Below are 20021 nucleotides of genomic sequence, written 5' to 3'. Positions count from 1 at the left end.
CAGTTCCTGGGGTGTCATCCCAAGAGGGAGGATGCGAGTGTGTCAGCACCATCAACTAGTCCTCTGCCTCTCCCTTGGGATTCTCCTCCCCAATTCCAGGAAATCCTGAACATCATGGACTCTGCCCTCCCTGGATTGGGCCTCACCCTGGGATCAGGCCCAGCTAGAAGGCAGTGGGCATCCCTGAAGAGACGGCGAAATGAGGGCATGGGAAAGCAGTGACAAAAAGGGGTGTGCCTGCTTCTGGCTGGGGAGGTACCCCACTCCTTGGCTGGGGCATGGGACGGGCAGCTCTACAGGGAAGAGCAGGAGCAGATGTGGAGGAAAGGGGCCTTGTCCTGTGGACGCAGCTGCTTGAGAGCCTCAACATGTTGCATGTTGTTAGGTCTTTCTCTAAAGTGCCTACCACATTGCTGAACAAAGGATAAGCGCTCGAAAACGAGTTGAAGGAGAAATGAGAGCTTTATTATTAGCCCCTAGAACATTTTTCAGTGTTAAGACAAAAAGTAAAATGCAGGGGTAAGGAAGGCCTGAAGAAGGACCTATAAAGGCCCCCAGGGCTCAACCAGGGCACAGCAGAGACTTCTCTTCAGATCAAGGGTGTGCCGCAGGTAGGCGGGGAAGGCGGCTGCGTTCCAGCTGAGACAGACCAACCACTCAGCCCAAAGAGAAGCAGAGTCGTGTGAGGCCAGCAGGGTTAGAACTTGCTAGCATAGAGGGTCATGACCCACTTGGGCACCCGGAGAAACCCAGGTAAGTAGGAGGCCAGCCAGCCCAGGCTGGAGACATGGGAGAGGGCGGAGCTCAAGGACAAATAATCCTGGACAGGGCGGCCTGTGGACCACAGGAAAGGGAGAAGGATTAGATCCTTGTTCCCCATTCCTCAGACACCCCCACGTGGCTGCAGAGACCGAGTAGAATGTGAGGGAGGAAGGGAGAGAGCGGGAGAAGTAGTAAGCTGGAAACAGAAGAAAGAAAGGTTCAGGCTGGCTGCTGGGCCAGAGCTCTTACCATCAACATCTCGCAGGCCGTAGCGCCGCGCCAGGTCACAGGATGGCAGCACCTTCCCACTCAGGCTCAGGATATTGGGATCTGTGGGTACACAGACAGCTGAGACAGCCTGCAAATGGCCCAGGGTGACAAGGCTTAGGCCCAAAGGCACAGGGCATCACCAAGACAGGCATAAGAGCCCATATTTGTTTCTTTCTGCTCCTAAGAAGGTTTCTGGGCCTCTGGCTCCTGGCCACCGTTCCCAGGATCCAATTCCTAAGGCTCCCACCCCTCAAACTGGGCATCGGACCCTTTGGGTGTCCAGAAGCCATAGAAAAGAAGGGCATATTCCTGGCTCAGAACCCAGAACCAGTGGCCACCACCCTGCAGATCCTCCATGCCCTTTCTTGTTACCAGCTGCCCCCAACCTTTTCACCTGTTGCCAATGCCACCACACATTTGCCACTCATTTCTGTGGTCTCCGCAGATGAGAAACGAAATTTGAACTGAAACACAGGGGCAGAGAGTGAAGGGTTAATTGCCAAGAGCACTGCCCAAGTCCCTTTCCTGCTTTCAGCTTTTGTTCCAGGAGAGGGAGGCCCTTGTCACTGAACCTGCAGGGCTAAGCATCTGGGAAGGTAAGGGAATCACTCCTTCCCACATCCAGTGAGCTCTGTATCCGGGTACTGGTACCCACTGCCTTTCTGCCTTTCCTAAGTGGAAGAATATGGGGATGCCAACTGCATCTGGCCTTCTAAATTAGTTCAGAGTAGAGTCAAGATTATGGGCTTTGGCAGTGGATAGTCTTTCCACTTATAGGATATGTGACTTTGAGCAAGTTTCTTAACCTCCCTGAGTTTCAGTCTCCCAATCTGTAAAATGGAGCTACCGTCTCCCTTATGGAGTGAAGGACAGGATGTGCGTCAGTGCTCAGCCCTGCGCCTGCCTCAGTGAGCCCTGGTATTTACTCTTTGTTGCTGTTACTGTCTTGTCATTGGGGAGGGAAAGACTGGTTCCTTGCATTCCCTGCCACCCTCGCCCTCTGCTTGCCCACCTGCTTAATCAGGGGATCTGAAGCATTCTCCTCCTTCATTATGTGCTCCTTCAGCAGTTCTGTCTGCACCACCCCTGGCCACAGAGACACGTAGCTGACCCCGTGGCGCCGCAGCTCCTGGGCACAGTCAGCAGCCATCCTGTCGCACTGCAGAGGGACAGAAGGCCGGGTGGGAGTCAAGGCACCTGGTTGTGTCACCTCCCTCTCCTGCCTTCCCTGCTTCTGCCGAGGATGCCCCAAACCCCTGGCCTTCCCAGGAGCCCCGTCTTAGCTGTCCACCTTCCCCAGTGCACTGGCCGGCCAGCTGAGAGGATCCCAAGCTAAGGAGCTGTCTATGCAGGGGCAGAGGAAGAGGTGAGGGCCAGTCAGCCTCACCGCCTGCACCACCGGGGACCATCTCTCCTGAGCTACGGGTACTGGGACTGTTCTCCACCCCAACCCCTGCCCCAGTGTGTCCTCACCGCAGCTTTGCCCACGCCATAGGGGACGCTGAAGAGATACTGCAGCCCCCCAATGGAGGAGATGATCACGATGAGCCCCCGGCCAGCTGGTACCATCAGCCGAGCCCCATACACTGAACACAAGTAATGGCCTCTAGAAGGTGGGGCAGAGAAGAAAAAATGAACCACGTCAGGGCTGTCTCGAGAAGCTTCTTCTGCCCCCTAGTGGCTTCTGAGCCAGCGGTGGTGGTGGTGGTTTAGTCACTAAGTCGTGTCCGACTCTAGCGACCCCATGGACTGTAGCCTGCCAGGCTCCTCTGCCCATGGGGTTCTCCAGGCGAGAATACTTGGGTGGGTTGCCATTTCCTTCTCCAACAGGGCCGCCAACCTGGTGAACCAGGGGCTTGAGGCCACAGTCTAAGAAACCCATAGGTAAAATTAACCACTGAAGGAGGAGAAACGGCAATCTTTAGAAGGCTGTAACGGAAGAAAAGTGCTCTGTCATGACAGCAATGACAAAGCTAAAATAGCTCGGGGGGATAAAATATAATAAACACATAGGATCTACAAGGAAAAACTATAAAGTTCTATTCAGTATAAAAGAATAAGTACAGGCCCCTCTCTCCCTCTGAGATGGCCCACACTCTTATGTGTGGACTGTGTTTCCCTCTAAATAAATCCACTTCTTACCTAAATATGTAGAAAAAGAACAAGTACAGACAGAATCTGTTTAGAAGAACCAACATGTAAAACTTGAGTTCTGCTTAAATTAATCCACAGATTCGGTCAACTTGAGTTATATCTCAATAAGACTTCTGGAGAAATTGATAATAATCTAAAGGTCAATGAGAATAAATGTGTGTAAATAGCCAGGAAAATTCTGAAAAAGGAAGAATAATATCTTGTGGGTGAGGAGGATATGCTGCCCTCACCCTGCCCTCCTACATCATAAAATGTATGATGACATACTAGTTAAAAGAATGCAGAGGACTTCCCTGGTGGTCCACTGGCTAAGACTCTGAGCTTCCAATGTACAGGGTTCAATCTCTGGTCAGGGAACTAGACCCCACATAGATCCCACATGCTGCAACAAAGGTCGAAGATCACATGTGCTACACCCAAAATTTGGCTCAGTGAAATAAGTAAACAAATATTTTTTAAAAAAGAATTCAGGACTGGCATTATAATACTTAAGTAAGTCAATGAAACAAAACACTCAATAGTTAATCCAAGTGTAAAGAAGAATTCAGCAAAGTAGTAAGGGAACATTTCAAACCAACAGGGGGAGCTGGTTGCTGTTCAGTCGCTCAGTGGTGTCCAACCCTTGGAACACAACTGAGAGACAACAAAAACATCTGGCCAACAAATAATGCAGGCTTCCCGAGGGGGCACTAGTGGCACAGAACCCACCCGCCAATGCGGGAGACGTAAGAGATGCGGGTTTGATCCCTGGGTCAGGAAGATCCCCTGGAGGAGGGCATGGCAACCCACTCCAGTGTTCTTGCCTGGAGAATCCCAAGGACAGGGGAGCCTGGTGGGCTGCAGTCCACTTCAGAGTTGGAGATAAATGAAGTGACTTAGCACGCATGCACGGTCAGTTATTTAGTGGGTGGGATGGGTTCTCTACCTCATTTATTGCTTTAAAATGCGTTCCCAAAATACTTAGGTATAAAAAAATGAGTGCCTAAAAGCAATAAAAGAAAGTATGACAATGTATAAATAAGCCTGAGGTAGGGGAAGCTTGTCTCAGTACCACACCAAGATATAAATGACTTATTGCCATTAAGACACGTGTATATACGTAGATATACAGATACATACATGTATATATACATTTAAGTATGTTTAGAGAGCTGAGGAAACCATGCAGGCAAGTAACAAGTAATAAATTGGGAAAGATATTGGTAAAATACACATTTAAGGAATCTATTCTACAAAGGCCTCTTATAAATTGATATGAAAAGAATAATTTAGTAACACAACTCACGAAAGAATAAAGAACCAATACAAATGTAAAAAACAAAAGCTCAACTTCACAAATAAAAGAGAAATGTGAATTAAAAAAAACACCTTCAGATATCTTTGGCTCCAACTAATAAAAAAATAAAAAAAAAAAAAAAAGAAAAAAAAAAAAAAAAAAAAAAAAAAAAAAAAAAAAAAAAAAAAAGAAAAAAAAAAAAAGAAAGAAAAAAAAAAAAATAGAATGGCCAAACTTGCCTGACCTCATGGCCTGATATTGTCTAGTATGATAGAGGACGTGGGGAAACAGATATTCTCCTTCATCATCCTGAAATTATAAATTGGTGGGGTCTTTTTAGAGGACAGTTTGATAATGTTTACTAAAATCTCTGAGGCACATATTTTTTAGCCTAATTTTTTCCCACTATTGCAACAGATAAGGGGTTAGATAAATAAATTATGGTATCTCTTCCCAGTGGAATATTTAAATGAATGGTAGAATATATACTAGGCTATTAACAGCAGCTACATTTCAGGCAAGAGAGAAAGGGATGGTGATTATGGAATAAGATTATATTTATCCACCCAGTATATTTAGGGGCTTCCCTGGTGGCTCGGTGGTAAAGAATCCACCTGCCAAAGCAGAAGATGTCAGTTCGATCCCTGGGTCAGGAAGATCCCCTGGAGAAGGAAATGGCAACCTACTCCAGTATTCTTGCCTGAGAAATCCCAAGGACAGAGGAGGCCAGCAGGCTATAGTCCATGCGGTCGCAAAAGAGTCAGACGTGACTTAGTGACTAAACAACAACAATATCTCGGGCAAAAGAGAAAGGGGTGGTGACTAGGGGAATATGATTACACTGGTCTACACAGTATATTTAAAAAAAAAAATAACACACACATACTTGATAACCAGAAAAGCATTTCTTTTGCACAGGAGACAGGACTCTCAAAATGAAAACAAGTAGAGTGAGTTATGGTATCAAAAAGAAGGCCAGCCTCAGGGAATGCAGAGGAAAGGCACAATAGGTATGTGTGTGAGAGGTGAGAGGAGGTGTTGGTGTGCTTCCGGCAGGGTCCCAGAGTAACCTTCGCTTTGGAGAATTCATCAGGGCTCAGGCGCCAGGGTCTGGGCCTTTGCTTCGCAGGCTCAAAACCCTGACCAGCAAGAGATAAGAGTGTGGAAGGCCCCTCTCTTTAGAGGGCTAAGGACATGGGTGTTGCCAATTTCTAGCTCTTTGGGTTTTCTTGACTCTTGCTTGACCATCTCCCTCTCCTCACAACATTTATTCCACTTTGGAAATGACAAGTGGATTGTAATCCTGCTTCCCTGGGATTGCCACTAGAAGCCGAGGGTTTCCTTAGATGCTTTAGACGTAGATTTGCATATAATCTCTGGGTGACTCCCACAGGTGGCTGATCACATCCATGCAGTATAGTTTCTGAGAGGGTACCCTCTTCCCAACAATAAACACAGACCTGAAGGGTATATGTCATGCTGGGTGAACTGTAAATGCTGTGTTTCATCTCATTCCTTTTCCAGATGTATGTGAAACCCCTGCCCTCTTTACTCACACCTGGAACTCCAGGCCTGTGGGCCTGGAGTGAGGAGGGGAAGGCTAAGATGGCTGGCACTCAATCTTCCTTACTGACCTTCTGCTGATCTAAAACAAAACAGTTCTTTCCTCTAGCCATGTTTGGACATAGTCCATGCTTTACCGAGGGAAAGAGGCTTCCTCATGGATCTTGCATTTGGACAAGCAGAGAGTGAGACAGGAGAGCGGGCAAGGGCAAGTTCAGATGAAAACTACTGACAGAAACAAGGCAGAAGTTAACATTCCTGGGTCCAGATTTACCTGGATGAAACTTCTTCAGAGGTCAGTGGACAAATAGGATAGATGGGAGAAGAAAGAGACAAGGAGATCAGAAGGAAAAGGAGAGGACACTTGTTCATGCTTGGCTGAGTGACTGAGGGGAGCCCAGGCCCTTAGATGGGTGGCCAGGGAAGCACCTACCTGAGTCCGACGTTGTTGATGTCATCCCAAATGGAGGCGGGGCTTTCCCAGAATGACTTCTTAGAGTTGTTCAGGATCGGCTGGAAGGTACAGGAAGAGTGATGAATACTATGCTCTGGAGGCAAGAAGGGGCTGGATAATGGAAGGGACAACCAGTGGGGATGAGGACTCAGAGGTCAGAGGGGGAGGTCCGATGTGTGGAGCTGAGGTCAGAGTTCAAAAAGCACCTGGACCCCAGCATAGGCATTGTTGACTAGCACATCCAGACGTCCTTGCTGTTCTCGATCCACCTGTTCAAACAGGCTTCGCACTTCTGTCTCCTGGCTTGAATCACACACCACGGGCACACACCGGCCTCCCCGGGATTGCGCCTGGAGAGGGACAGAAGGGATATGAGCTCCGAGTCGCACAACCTGAAACAGAACTCAGCTCCCGTTAGCCCCAACGTGGGAGTTAAGGCAATCCTAGGACTCAGGCAGTAGCTGAGGCAACATGGTGGGCAATACTGCCCTCTGGTGTCTATTTGAGGAGTTTCAGTAATGCTAGGTACTGTCATTGCAGAGCAAGGTGGATGGGGAATCTCAGGTTTAAAATCTACAGACATTTTTTGAGGTCTACTATGTGAAAGGTATTGTATTACTCTGCATGTGGAGGCTGAGGGACAAATAGGCTTGGAGGCTCTCTTGAGAAAGGAGTTCTTTTTCGTCATTCTTGGTCATTTCCATCTCTCGTGCCCTTAGCTCCCACCCTTCACCACTCATCGGAATCTCAACTCAATCCCAGCCTTCTTAACCTCACTCCACCAACACTGCTGCCTGGTAAATGAAAAAACAAAGCTCTCAGACATGAACTATCTCTACTTCCTATTCTGCCTCACCTTCTACAAATGTGTCCCCTCCTCTAACTTGAGAAAGAAGAATAACTTATTCAAGAACAATCCTCATATCCTGAAGATTCATGCTCTGGGTCCCACCCTCTGACCTCTCTGCCTAACTGCTCACTTACATTTCTAGTACATTCTGGGCACCCTTATCACTTATCATGTTCATATTCGTTATTTTCATCTCTTATCACTTCCTGTATTCACATTACATTGAAATGATCCATTTCTGCCTTAGACTTCAGAGCAGAAGTTATGTCTTACTAAATTTGGTAACTCCAGTGCCTAGAAAATCAAAGGCACCCCAAAATTTATTTAACTGAAATTCAGTAGAAAAATCTAATGAAAACACACAATTCAATAAAATCTTAACAAGAAAGAGAAAGAGCACAGGTCCACAACTCCTTAAATGCAATTCCAAAATCCCTAAAGCTCTCAAAGCTTTTTTTTTTTTTTTCATAAAATTCACTTAATGGCAAAATGTGCCCTGATCTGAAGTTACTTATGGGGTTTATTTATCCCACTTAGAATAAATGTTCATGCTTATTGAGGAATATTTTGGTTTCCGGTAAGGGATTAAGAGGAGTAGCTAATGGAAAGATATCCCTCAGGTGGTTTCTGCCCCCTGGGACTCCAGAGGAAGCACTCACCTCCTGAGCAGTGGCCTGCAGCGTGTCCAGGTGGCGGCCAGTGATGTAAACGGTGGCACCTGCTTGGCAGAGCTGCAAAGCGATGCCCCTGCCAATACCCCTGGAGGCACCAGTCACCACGCACACCTGGCCCTTCATGGGAGCAGGCATGACTCAGCAAGCAAAGGGGTTAAATCTGTGGAAGCAAGGACTTGCTCTGAGGGAAGCAACAGACTGCGTTATGTCGGAGAGGGGTGATCCTGATAGAGGTAGGAAAGGGAGCCAAGGTTGAGATCCTTTGATGGGGAGAGAAGTTTCTGAGAGGGATAACTAGCGCAGGCCCCCGATAAGGTTGGCTGTCCTTTTTGGGAGACCAAGAAGCGAAGAAGGGGGCTGCGTGGGGCTGTCCTGGCCGGCCACCTAGTGGGACTCTGAGTGGGGCTGTGGCGGGGCAGTCCCTCTAGGCACGTCTTGCAGAGTCCTGAGCTATGGAGTTCAGGCCCCTCGCTCAGAGGTGCGGCTTCTGGGTGGAGGGTTGGCGCGAGGCCCAGGGACCCTGAGCCCGAAGTGGAGGGAGCTCGAACTCCATACCTGCCACCTGTGCTGCCCCTCGAGTCCTCGCGCCGTCTGGCTCACGAAGTTCTCGAAGTCGAGGAGTTTTAATTCTGGTCGCAGGGGCAGGGCAAGGAGTCAAGAGGACGACGGTCGAGTGGAAGTTCACGTTCTGGCCCGGTTTCCGCAGGAGACTCGGAGGATTGGGTCAAAGAGTACTCCGCGTGTGCGTGACACTCAGGAGCCTGGACAAGGGGCGGAGGCCAGGACCCGCCAGCGGGGCGGGGCGATTCAGAGACTCAGCCACGCCTTCCCCAGAGAGGCCGTCGCGAGGCTATGACGTCTAATGCTGCGCCTTAAGCGTGCCGGAGTTTCTAAACTCTGTTGGGTCCAGGCCTGCACCCGGCTGACTGAGGTTCCCCCAGCGGCTAAGGCAGCTTTTCCGGGCGGAGCGGCCCCGACGCACCCATGGGCCTGGGTCCAGGTTCCCCCCACAAACAGGGGCGCCGGTTCCCAGCTGGCGGAAAACGAGGGCGCGGGGCCAAGGGCGCCAGGCGCCCCCCACCAGGCCGCCAGCGACATCCCTGCCCGCCTCAGGATGGGCGCTCGGAACTGGCCCCAGATGAGCACCCTCACCTGAGCCCAGAAGCTCTGGGGTATTTCCGCCGGGCGCTGTCCGCGCTGAAAGAGGCCCCTGAGACGGGAGAAGAACGAGGTAGGGAGCAATTTGGGGAGAGGAATCAGGGAGGAACTGGTTGGGCATAAAGTTCAGGACAGGTAAGGGCAATTTCGTGGGTCCCCAGGGTGTGAGGACTTAGTTTCGTCTCCCTTAAAGCATAACCTTATCCTCCTCTCATTCTCTTTAATGTATTTCTTGTTTTTTTCAGAGCTGATGGTGCACAATGTTTTGAAAGAAGTGGAGGCTCAGGCCCTAGCCTTGGCCACAAACCGGAGTGGCAGTGAGATGCTACAGGAACTGCTGGGGTTCAGTCCCCGGAAGCCGTTGTGTCGAGTATGGGCCGCTCTGCACCCCAATTTGCGCTTTGTGGCCTGTCATCGATGTGGGGTCCACGTTTTGCAAAGCGCTTTGCTGCAGCTGCCTCGATTGCTAGGGAGCCCTGCAGAGGAGGAAGAGGAGGAGGAGGAGGATGGGAAGGATGGTCATGTGGAGACCCTGGAGGAGCTGGTCCTGGGACTAGCTGCTGAGGTCTGTGATGATTTTCTTTTCTATTGTGGAGACACACATGGCAGCTTCGTGGTCAGAACTTTGCTGCAGGTATTGGGAGGGACTCTTCTGGAGTCTGAGAGAGCCAGGCACCGAGGCTCCCAGTCACCTGGTAAGTATTACAAGAAAGGGGTGTGGACCTCCAGGGAACGAGAGTTTAGGAAGTTCAGGAGAGAGTAAGCAGAAGATTTCTTCATGCCCTTGAGGAATTAGCGGTAAAATTAGGACAGGGATATAGCAGGCCAAAGATTAGTGCACGTAGAGGCCCAGAGGTGAGGACGCCTATGTGTGTTTAGGGGACAGCTGTGAGAATGGGGGCAAGTGGAAGAGGTGATTAACTTGAGCATTGCCTCTCAAGCTTTTTTTTTTTCAACTACAGCTCACAGTAAGAAAAGAGTTTTCAAGCATCATTCAGTATACCTGTATGTGTATATACACATATTGGATTCAAGCCAAAGGTCAGGAAGCAAGACTCTTCTACATACAACCCACTGATATTTTCTTCCCCCCCCCCCCCCCCTTTTTTTTTTCCTGTGCCATGTGTGGCTTGCAAGATCTTAGTTCCCCAACCTGGGATCAAACCCTTGCCCCTTGCAGTGGGAGTGCTGAGCCATACACTGGACCACCAGGGAATTCCCTCCTTTTTCATTTTATTCTGTGTGTTACATTAAAAAGTGCTTGTTGAGACTGACTGGATTGATTTCATAATACACTCATAGGCAGCAGAGCTACATTTTGAAAAATGTTGGGAAATAGGATAGTGAGTTTAGGTGAGGCCTGATTTTGGAACACCTTGATTTCCTGAGTGAGGAGTTTGGACTATCTCCTATGGACCATGCGGAATCTGGTTGAAGTTTCTTAGAAAAATTAAAAGGGAAATGTATTCTCAGTTCAGCCATGGAGATGAGATGAGACATTGAGTTGTACCATATGCATTCTTCATCTCCAGGCCAAATCCTTGTTCAGCTGTGTAATTCTTTTCTCTTCAGGATGGCAGTCTGTGGTCTCACCACTGTATATGTTCTTGATTTTCCTTCAGAAGCACAAAAGGCCCCATCTCGGGAATGTAAGGCAACTGATTTTGAGGTCCCTGAAACCTTCTTGAATTGCCTTCAGAACCTGAGCTCCTGCTTTCTAAAGGACATTGCTGGTAAGGAAGGAAATAGAGGAATATCTTGGATCTTCTTTTTTGGAGAGGATTATCATCAAACAAGGTTCTTATTCCTCTTTTTTTCGCATCTTGCCTGGTTTGATGTTGTAAAGGCTCTATTTAGACCATTTTTGTCCATAGTCCCTTGTACCTTGTTGCCTGAGGTTTGAGGTTGTATAGGTTGTCTGGATTTTGGGAAAGCCACTTTTATTATTTCTGCCCTCCCCCACAGTGTTTATCACTGACAAGATATCCAGCTTCTGCCTTCAAGTGGCCTTACAGATCTTACACAGCAAGCTGCCCCAGTTTTGTGCCCACCTCTGCAATGCTGTGATTGGCTATCTGAGTAGCCGGAATTCCTCAGCAGATGGCAGGTATGGACAGGGCCTCAGGATTGATCAAGGTGGTGTGGGCTGTGTGAAATGAATGACATGATGTGGGTATTTTGTTTGTTTCCATTCTCTGTATGTGTGTGTTTATTTTTTTGTTTTACTTTTTTGTCTAGTTTTATTGAGATATAATTGACATACGGCACTATGTAATTTTAAGGTATACAGCATGTTTTGACTGGCTTACCTTATGAAACAGTTACCACAATAAGTTTAGTGAACATCCATAATCTCTCATTTATATACAAAATTAAAGAAACGAGAAAAAAAAATTTTTTTTCCTAGTGATGGGAATTCTTAGGATTTAATTCAACAACTTTTGTATATAACATACGGTAGTGTTGTATTTATTATGTTATGCATTACATCCTTAGTATATATTTACCTTATAAATGGAATTTTGTAACTTTTGATTGTCTCCAGCCAATTCCCCCTCCCCCAGACCCCCTGTCTCTGGTAACCACAAATCTGATCTCTTTTCCTCATTTGTTTGTTCTTGAAGTATAATCGACCTACAACATTATGTTAGTTCCTGTTACACAGCGTAGTGATTTGCTATTTCAGTACACTTCAAAATGATCACCATGATAAGTCCAGTGATGTATTTTGAATGAAGTGAAGACTACCTGATCACCTTCTCCTTGTCCCCAGCCCCCTATTGCTGTTTCTGCGAGATCAGACAAGCTCCAGGCTCCTGGAGCAGGTGCTGCTAGTGTCAGAGCCCCCAAGGCTCCAGAGCCTCTTTGAAGATCACCTCCAAGGGCAGCTGCAGGCCTTGGCTGCACATTCTATTGCCAACTTCCCTTTGCAGCGTTTCCTGGATGCTATCACCACCCCTGAGCTGGTGAGTTGGGAACTTGGCCAAGTCTGTTTCTGTTAGTTTTTGTTCACTGGGCTTTGCTTTATTCTGTACATGCCTCTGTATTTCCAACAGTGTGCTGGCCATTCCCCTTGAGAAGTCACTCCTGGAGGCTTCCCAGAGCTTAGGGTGAAGGTGCCTTCTTCCCAGAAAGGATGTGCTTTAGCTTTTCTCAGGTGCCAATGCCACTAGGAGATTGGCTTAATTCAAGTTCTCAGCCTGAGCTTCTGTGGCTTGCTCAGTCTCTGGGTGCTTGGCTGCAAATCCATGTGAGCAGCAGAACTGCTTTCATAGCTTCTCTTTCTCTTTGCTGTTTAGTGCCAAGGCATGCTTGCTGGGATCCCCTGGGTTGAGAGCTAGGATGGAAGGGCAGGTTTAATTCTAGCCCTCCTTTATCCTTCCCCTCCCCATGTGAGGCCTCACCTCTAAGACTCCTTTTGTTCTGGACCTTCCTTATCCATCCAAACCAAAGTCTTGCTATTGCCAATGCTTTTATGTTTTACCTAGCATTTTTAGCTGCTTTTGGCAGGAAGATTTCATCAAATAACTTAGCCCACTGTTACCAGAATGTCAAATTTTTTATCCCATGTCTCCCCTCAGCTGTCCCCTGTGTTTGAGGAGCTGAGCCCCGCCCTGGAAGCTGTGCTGGCCCAGGGTCACCCAGGGGTAGTCATTGCCCTGGTTGGCGCCTGCCGCAGAGTTGGGACCCACCAAGCCCAGGTCCTGCAGCTGTTGTTGGAGGTGAGTGGGGTTACCCGCAATCAATTTGTACCCTGAGTTCAAGTTCTACCTGCTAGGATTTAGCTAATCTTCAGTTGTTGTATTTCTGGATCCATGGGATGTGATGCCCAGCGAGTTAACAGATATGGGGGAAATGAAGCCAGAGCCATATCATGGCCCTGGAATGAAAAGTGTCTCTCAGGACAAAGAAAGAAGTTTTAAGGAAAAAATATTTATTCAGCCCCTGTTATATATACGGAGGCTGTGAATACAGCAAGGAAGATGAGATCCTCTCCGCATGCAGCTTATGTCCTTGTGGGGTCAGGCACCTGTCCTGAATGCTTTCCTCTGGCTGGAAAGCCAAGGTGTCAGATGAGGTAGTTTTCATTTTCATCACATTCTGTCTTCCCTTCTAGGCATTCCACTGTGCAGAGCCCTCTTCCCGGCAAGTGGCCTGTGTGCCCCTCTTTGCCGCTTTGATGGCTTATGAGGTGTACTATGGACTGGAGGAGGAGGAGGGGGCAGTGCCCATGGAGCACCAGGTGGGTGAGGTAGGGGAGAGGCCAAGCCTGTGACTACTTGGGAACCAGGCCTCCCAGAGCTTAGGAAGCCCCTCACCACCAAGGTGAGGGCGGTGAGGTCTCTGGCTTCATCTAAGTGAGGGTGGCAGTTTGGTGGCTGCCTCCTAATGCCCTGTCTTTGTCCTTTCAGGTGGAAATAGCCACCGCCAGGGAGCTGGGGGAGGTCACAGTTCTTGGGTCTCTCCTGCTCCAGCATCTGCTGCATTTCTCCAGCCCTTGTCTCATACTTGGAAGTCTCGGTGCCTTGACAGGACCACAGCTTCTGACTCTGGCCCGAAGCCCTGCTGGTTCCCATGTGCTTGATGCCGTCCTCTCCAGCCCCTCTGTGACACGCAAGCAGCGCCGCCGCGTGCTGCAGACCCTAAAGGTTAGGTTTGTCTTCTGTTTTGATTCCTCTGCCATCCCTCCATTTGGAGAGTGTGTGCTTTCCCTGGGACTGGCCTTCAGTCACAGAGAGGATGCGTAGTTCCTAGACTGCTTCAACTTGGCCTCTAACTTCACCTCCCCACCTCACCCCAACCAACAACGCCCTTTCACGGACTGCCCTAGATGGCTCTACCTTACTTATCTCAATGCAGGGACATTATGTGACTCTGGCCTGTAGTCGCCATGGCAGCCGTGTGCTAGATGCTATCTGGAGCGGAGCAGCCTTGGGGGTTCGGAAGGAAATTGCTGCTGAGCTGGGTGAGCGCCTCTCTTTGACCTTTCCAGACGTTCCTTTTCCTTATTCTGAAAAGCTGGATGGCTGAGAGTGGACCTAAATTCAGCAGAGACTTCAGTTCAAAAGGGTGCTTTAGGCTGTGGGTTCTGAGCCGTCTGCTCTCCCCTCCCTTCCTTGTAGTCTACCCCCACCCCGTGTAGCCCTCTGATTCCATTTCTATTACTTGGACAGTGAGGTGTGAACTTTATCCTGAGGCAGACCCAGGGTTCCAAAAAATGGAGGGACCTTCTCCCCAAGTAGAGTCTCTTCAAGCCTAGGGGGATGAATGCATGGTGATACTGAACATGAATGGTTCCCTTTGCAGGGGAGCGGAACCAGGAGCTGATAAGAGACCCTTTTGGCCACCATGTGGCTCGAAACGTGGCCCTGACGACCTTCCTGAAGCGTCGAGAGGCTTGGGAGCGGGAGCAGGGGGCGGTGGCCAAGCGGAGGCGGGCCTTGAACTCCATACTTGAAGACTGAGGGCTTGGGATCTGGGACTGGGTGTTGATGGGGGCTGGGGAGAGGAAGTATCTATCCTGCCCTGTTCTAGTTTAAATGGGAGTCAAATGTCTTACCGATAAACATTTTTATATTTTTATTGGAAACACTTGTGTTACGTTGCAGGGGGAAGGGTACAAAGAAATAGAGATCTCAAGTGAAGTTAGAGAGGGCTCTGTTTAGGGCACCGAGGAGCCTAGGGACAGCAGGGGAGCGGTAATGCCTTCTAGATGTAGCGGCAATCAGGATGGGATCCAGACACCTGGGGACAGGCTGTGGCCTTTCAGGGTAAGTGGGAGGCTGGGACGATGGTCAGGAAGGGGTGTAGCAGTCAGGAACAGGTATAGGCTGGGAGTGGAAGGATCATGCCGACGGGCCTGTTGTTACCACATCAGAGGACAGTGGGGAGAGCAGTGAGTTAGCCAGCCTGCACCGTGCAGGCCCCCAAGCTCGATGCTGTCACAGTCCTTTACAGTCTGTCTCTTGGGGTGAGGCTGGGGGGAAGCTCAGACCCCCTCCTCAGTAGGGTTTAAGGCGGCCCTGCCGCTGCCACCGCTCAGACCCTTCTACTGCACGATGAAGGGTGGAGGAAATGCCCAGCAGCAGGTGTCCCAGGCCTTGCAGCAGTGAGGAGGCCCATCTGAGGAGCTCCCTGCAGGGCAGAGACAGGAGGAAGTCAGGGGTGGGGGGAGCCTGGGAGGCGGCCACAGGCTGGAGGCTGGGGGTTTCCCACAAGGGAGAGCTAACGGTGGGGGAGAGCACGAGAAGGAATTGCTGGGGCTGCAACTGTAGGGGTGGGCAAGTGTGGCGTGTGGCCTCTGACCTGAGTATTCTCTTTGGGCCGAGTCCTTGAATGTCACAGCTCATGGAGTAGAGCCCGTAGAACGTGGCTTTGATGTTCAGGCTGCCGAAGAGATCGCGAGGGCTCTGCTTGTACACGTCGAAGGTAATGCGGGCGATGTCCTGGCTGTGCTTGGGTTTCTCCCGGCCCAGGCCGTACGGCAGCACCCCGCTCTGCAGGGCACCCCCTGGTCAATGTCCTGGGGCTTCACCACTAAACCGGTCAGCCCTGGGACAGACACCGCCCCCGCCCCGCCCCGTGCCTGGACTGCTTGTCCACTGTGAGGAGTCTCTGACAACTCCTCACCTCTCTCGTTGCCTCTGCCCCCAAGATCAGGGTCAGGCAAGACAAGAGGCTTGGGAGAGACAGAAGGGATCAGTGGTCTGCAGCCCCAGTATGGGCCTCACCCTGCGGGGCCTCCAGCTCTGTCCCAACTCCAGCACCATCAGGCACGTGTCATCCTCCAACAGCTGGAAGAAGTCCTCGCTCTCCACGGTGGTCCCGTCTTCCTCCAGCACCAGTGTGAGCGCTCCACTCAGCACCAGGGTCTCCAGAGCCTGCCCAGTGGCAAGAAGCAGGAGGGGAGGGGCAGAGCTTATCCTGTGCCCTGTCCCTGTCCAGCTGCCCAGCACCCAACAGTTGGCCCTGGGTGCTGGTTGATAACCCCAACTCTCCTCGCCGGTTCTCTGGCATCCCTTCAAAAGGCTCCAGCTCACAGTGTTGTTTAGTTGTTGGGAAACCCTCATTAGGGCCTGTTGTTTTCTTATTTGTCCTATTTTGCTCCTACCATGACACTGACATCTCTCCCAGCTTCCCTCCAAGCCACACCTGCCAGTTTGGAATTGAAAAGCTAGCCAAGTTCTCTGGGGGTAAAGGTATTATGCTGAAAAGGCCTGCCATGATGGGGTCTCATCTCCAATGCCCCACTGCACTCTCCCCAACCCTCACAGGGTTCTCCAGAACTGTTTTCAGTAACTGTTTTCACCTTTTTGAGTCTTCACGAGGGTCAAGTATCTGTGTAGAACTTGCATACTTTATCTTCTACACCTTTCCACAGCCCTAGGAGGTAGCTGTATCATTTCCTTTTTACAAATGAAGAAACTGAAGTTTTGATGGGCTGAATACCTTCCCAAGGTTTGACAGTAGGAAGTGGCAGAATCAGGATTTGAATTTGGTCTGTCAGACATTGCCATTCCATACATTGGAGTTCTGAAATGTATTGTTCCAACCCTATCCAATCCTTCCCCACCCCCAAAGACAAGCTCGCTCCTTAGAAAAAAAATGAATCGCCTCAAATGCAGTAGAACCCATTGGGCTGACCTCCCTGCTTTCATCCCTCAGAGGGAGGGGCAGCCATGTAATAACCACAGCTCTTTCTGCTCATTCCAAGCTCTCCCTCTTGACTAGCCCCTTGGCTGCCCCCACTCTTGGAACCCAGGGACTTGACTCACTCGCCTTGTCTAGCAGTTCCTGACGGGTAGCAGCTGTCAGGCCTTTCCGGGTGGTCCGCTTGTGATCACAGACTCGGAAAGGTCGCTGGGGTGGTGGAGCCGAGGTCCAGACCTTTCGGCCCAAATCGGAGCTCATATTGGATACTGACCTGGTAGGTGGGAAGAAAGGTCAAGGAGTGAGAGGTCTGCTGAGTGCACTGGGGGTGATGGGCATGGGTGGGGTAGCTGCTGTATTAGGGGAGTTGGGAGAGAGGATCTAGGTGTGCAGATTAGAGCAGCCCAGGGAGAGGAGGAGACTACCGAGTGGGGTGTGGAGGAAGTGGGGGGCTGGAGGGGGAATGGGGAGAATGGGGGGCTGGGTGTGGGTCATAATCTAGACAAGCCCACTATGACAAGTGGTGGCAGGGAGGCAGAGGGTTACAAATTGGAGAGTCTAGGAAACTAGAGGCTGAATGGAGCGTTGTGGCTCTGCCCATATACCCAGAGCCGGAGAGTGGAGTGGAGGGTTAGGAGTCACCTGAGCAGGCCGCTGGGGTCCAGGTTAGAGAGGTACTCCATGGTGGAGGGAGGGACCCGGAGAGGGGCCTCTCCCTAGAGTCCTAGGCTGGGTGCTTCTCTGCTGGGTTGGAGCTGAAGTGGCGGTGTTTTCTGTTACGGAGCTGAGATCTCAGCCCCAATGAGTCGGGGGATGAGTCAAGCCTGGACTCTGGCCCCCTCTGCCTGGCCAGCACGCAGGGCAAAGTCCAAGGTGGGGGAGGGGAGGGGTGTGGTGGTGGAAGGATTGAGGCCCCAAGACGCCAGGCAAAAGCCATGGCGGCTTTGTGTGTGTCTCTGGTGGCAGTGTGTGATGTGAGAGTAATTGGATGGAATGTAATCTCTGGCGTATTTCTTTATATGGAGGGAATTTCTAGCTGCCAATCTGTGCAAAGCTGCCTTGTGTGATTTGCTCTGTATGTGCTGCCACCTACTGAAAAAAAACATGAACTGCAGTTTTAGGAAAAGGGAGGCTGTGCTGAGGACCCGCAGGGCTTGGAGAAAACCGGATAGGAGGCCATGTGCGCCCATGGGGTGTGATCCATGGATCCAGGATCATCAGGATCCTGTCTGGGACCCTGGCCTTCCTGCTTTCCTGCTCTTCCTTCTGTGGTCAAGGGGAAGGGCTGGCTTAACATTTCTCTGACTTCCTTTTCTAGAACTGCCTGCTTGTCACAGTGGATTAGTCACTCACTTTTCCCTCCCACTGGCCACTTAATTAGCATGAAGGAGTCATGGAGGGGGGCTTCCCAGGTGGCGCTAATGGTAAAGAACCTGCTTGCCAATGCAGGAGACAGATGTGGGTTCAGTCCCTGGGTCAGGACGATGTCCTGGAGGAGGTCATGGCAACCTACTCCAGTATTCTTATCTGGAGAATCCCATGGACAGAGGAGCCTGGTGGACTACAGTCCATGGGGTCGCAAAGAGTCAGACACGGCTGAGCGACAGCACGCACAGTCATGGTTGGGGCAGAGAAAATGCCTCCTTTGATGGACTTTAGCTTTAGGTATCCCGTGTCCCATCTCTCACTTCAGCTATGGTTGTGATGAACAGTTGTGTGGAAGCTCAGACTCTCACTGTGAGTGAACACATCACACACACACTGTCCAGGAGCCTTGTCTGAAGGTGTACAGTGCAGGCTGCGAGTGTGCGTTAGGGCATTAAAGCCTCTAGGACAACCCTCAAACAATGGGGAAGGCGAGCTGGACATAATCATCAGCCTTCTGTCCGTCTGGAAGGTATTCTGTGTGCTCAGAGGTTCTTGGAGCCCACTGCAGGAACTCAGTAACGCGCTCTCACTCTCACTGGCTCCCCTCTTCCCCTTCCCTTGCTCTCACTCTGGCTTCCCGAGCTGACCCCCTAAAGACAGGATTACCTGTATCCACACCCTCGACTCAAGCTCTGCTGGGAGGGAAACCAAACTGAGACAATACTGGTGTCCTGGCCCAAGGAGCCCCTTTCTAGCTGTTGACAGGCAGAAGCCTTTTTCCTTCTTCCCTCAATTTTATCCATCTGCCAAATTTCATTTCTAAGTTTTGCCTGGCCTCTCTACCCAGAGAAGGCTTCCTTTCAGTATGTCTCTACACTGCAGCCTCTCCTTTTTCCTCACCTTGTATCCTGGTGCAGCCCAGTAGTGTGGCCTCTTCATGGGTGTGTGCCACAACTCTTCACGCAGCCTATAAGCCCGTCACACCTCCATGCATCTCCCATTCCCCCCGGGAACCTGGCCCCATGCTCTCACTGAAAGCTGTCATTGATAACCCTCTGAGAGCCGTGAGGCTGGAGTGAGTGGGGCAGGGCCCAAGGCAGGAGGTGAGAGGGGATAGGTAGGAAGCTGAGGAAAAGTGGGGCTTAGCAGGGTCAGGAGTCCGAAAGCAGGCAAAGATACAGCAGTTACGGGAATGAGGAGTTGGGTTGCCTTCTCTGCGGAGAGCTGGCAAGGGACGTCTGACAGCCTAAGAGCTGCAGGGTGGGAGGGCTGAGAACTGGGGTGGGGTGGGGTGTGTGTGTTGCAGGGGGGAAATGAGCGCAGAGGTAGGACCCAGGGGCAGGATCAGGCAGTGTCCCTACTCACCCACACACCCAGGGAACCTTACCTGCATCCCCTCAGCTTATCCTGTTTCCTGGGGAGGCGGGCTCTCACATGCCTGGACGAGTTAGTGATGGGAAGCAGCCCGGTGAGGGAGGGCTCCTGGAAAGGCCCAAGAGGAGCCTCACCTTGTCCCTCCCTGTTTCTGCCTCACCCTCTGCCAACCTAACAGGGACAGGACAGACTTAGGCAACTTGCCCACTGCCGCTTTGCCTTTGGGCGTCCCCAGGCCCCTGGAGAGCCCCCAACCCTGCTCCCGCCCCGCTGGGTAAGTAGATCTGCCCACTAGACCTTACTCCCCTCCACTCACTTTTGCCCTGCGGTGTATACATACAGGGAATGGGGCCGGACCAAGAAGGAGAGGCCAGGTGAGAAGGGTGGAGGTGGAGGCAGGGACAGCTGGGAGTCAGGACTGGGGAGGTGGCCCGACAGAGAGCAGGGGATACGGGTTCCAAGAGCAGT

At 50.8% G+C, this 20021-nt stretch overlaps 3 protein-coding genes across 3 annotated transcripts; 1 reads left to right on the top strand and 2 right to left on the bottom strand.

The window, feature by feature from the left end:
- Window positions 1-443: 443 nt before the first annotated feature.
- Window positions 444-8842, bottom strand: DHRS1 (dehydrogenase/reductase 1). The gene is made up of 9 exons (XM_043471049.1): window positions 8559-8842; window positions 7989-8163; window positions 6686-6829; window positions 6459-6538; window positions 2506-2638; window positions 2045-2191; window positions 1427-1496; window positions 1012-1092; window positions 444-834 (listed from the first exon to the last, which is right to left on the bottom strand). The coding sequence occupies exons 2-9, from the start codon at window positions 8136-8138 to the stop codon at window positions 698-700; spliced, it is 942 nt and encodes a 313-aa protein (XP_043326984.1). The 5' UTR covers window positions 8139-8163; window positions 8559-8842; the 3' UTR covers window positions 444-697.
- A 12-nt stretch (window positions 8843-8854) lies between these two features.
- NOP9 (NOP9 nucleolar protein) lies at window positions 8855-14751 on the top strand. The gene is made up of 10 exons (XM_043471043.1): window positions 8855-9234; window positions 9407-9856; window positions 10784-10894; window positions 11127-11268; window positions 11935-12127; window positions 12743-12883; window positions 13279-13404; window positions 13574-13810; window positions 14022-14127; window positions 14469-14751. The coding sequence occupies exons 1-10, from the start codon at window positions 8988-8990 to the stop codon at window positions 14624-14626; spliced, it is 1911 nt and encodes a 636-aa protein (XP_043326978.1). The 5' UTR covers window positions 8855-8987; the 3' UTR covers window positions 14627-14751.
- On the bottom strand, window positions 14725-18121 carry CIDEB (cell death inducing DFFA like effector b). The gene is made up of 5 exons (XM_043471050.1): window positions 17454-18121; window positions 16941-17085; window positions 15893-16042; window positions 15468-15658; window positions 14725-15296 (listed from the first exon to the last, which is right to left on the bottom strand). Exons 1-5 carry the CDS (start codon window positions 17492-17494, stop codon window positions 15164-15166), a joined length of 660 nt encoding a protein of 219 aa, XP_043326985.1. The 5' UTR covers window positions 17495-18121; the 3' UTR covers window positions 14725-15163.
- Window positions 18122-20021: the final 1900 nt, after the last annotated feature.

Source organism: Cervus canadensis, chromosome 6 (assembly GCF_019320065.1).
Source record: "Cervus canadensis isolate Bull #8, Minnesota chromosome 6, ASM1932006v1, whole genome shotgun sequence".
NCBI lineage: Eukaryota > Metazoa > Chordata > Mammalia > Artiodactyla > Cervidae > Cervus > Cervus canadensis.
The sequence above is the reverse complement of the archived record's forward strand: the minus strand, read 5'-3'. Positions and strand labels throughout refer to the sequence as shown.

Excerpts from the sequence above, each read along its gene's own strand:
- NOP9 (XM_043471043.1), top strand. The coding sequence starts at position 8,988 with ATGGGCCTGGGTCCAGGTTCCCCCCACAAACAGGGGCGCCGGTTCCCA. Across the intron at positions 9,235-9,406 it reads TGAGACGGGAGAAGAACGAG|AGCTGATGGTGCACAATGTT; the intron begins GTAGGGAGCAAT and ends TGTTTTTTTCAG. Across the intron at positions 13,405-13,573 it reads CAGTGCCCATGGAGCACCAG|GTGGAAATAGCCACCGCCAG; the intron begins GTGGGTGAGGTA and ends TTGTCCTTTCAG.
- DHRS1 (XM_043471049.1), bottom strand. The coding sequence starts at position 8,138 with ATGCCTGCTCCCATGAAGGGCCAGGTGTGCGTGGTGACTGGTGCCTCC. Across the intron at positions 2,639-6,458 it reads ATCAACAACGTCGGACTCAG|AGGCCATTACTTGTGTTCAG; the intron begins GTAGGTGCTTCC and ends CCCACCTTCTAG. Across the intron at positions 2,192-2,505 it reads ATGGCGTGGGCAAAGCTGCG|TGCGACAGGATGGCTGCTGA; the intron begins GTGAGGACACAC and ends GTCCCTCTGCAG.
- CIDEB (XM_043471050.1), bottom strand. The coding sequence starts at position 17,494 with ATGGAGTACCTCTCTAACCTGGACCCCAGCGGCCTGCTCAG. Across the intron at positions 17,086-17,453 it reads GACCCCAGCGGCCTGCTCAG|GTCAGTATCCAATATGAGCT; the intron begins GTGACTCCTAAC and ends CCCACCTACCAG. Across the intron at positions 15,659-15,892 it reads AGAGCTGGAGGCCCCGCAGG|AGCGGGGTGCTGCCGTACGG; the intron begins GTGAGGCCCATA and ends GGTGCCCTGCAG.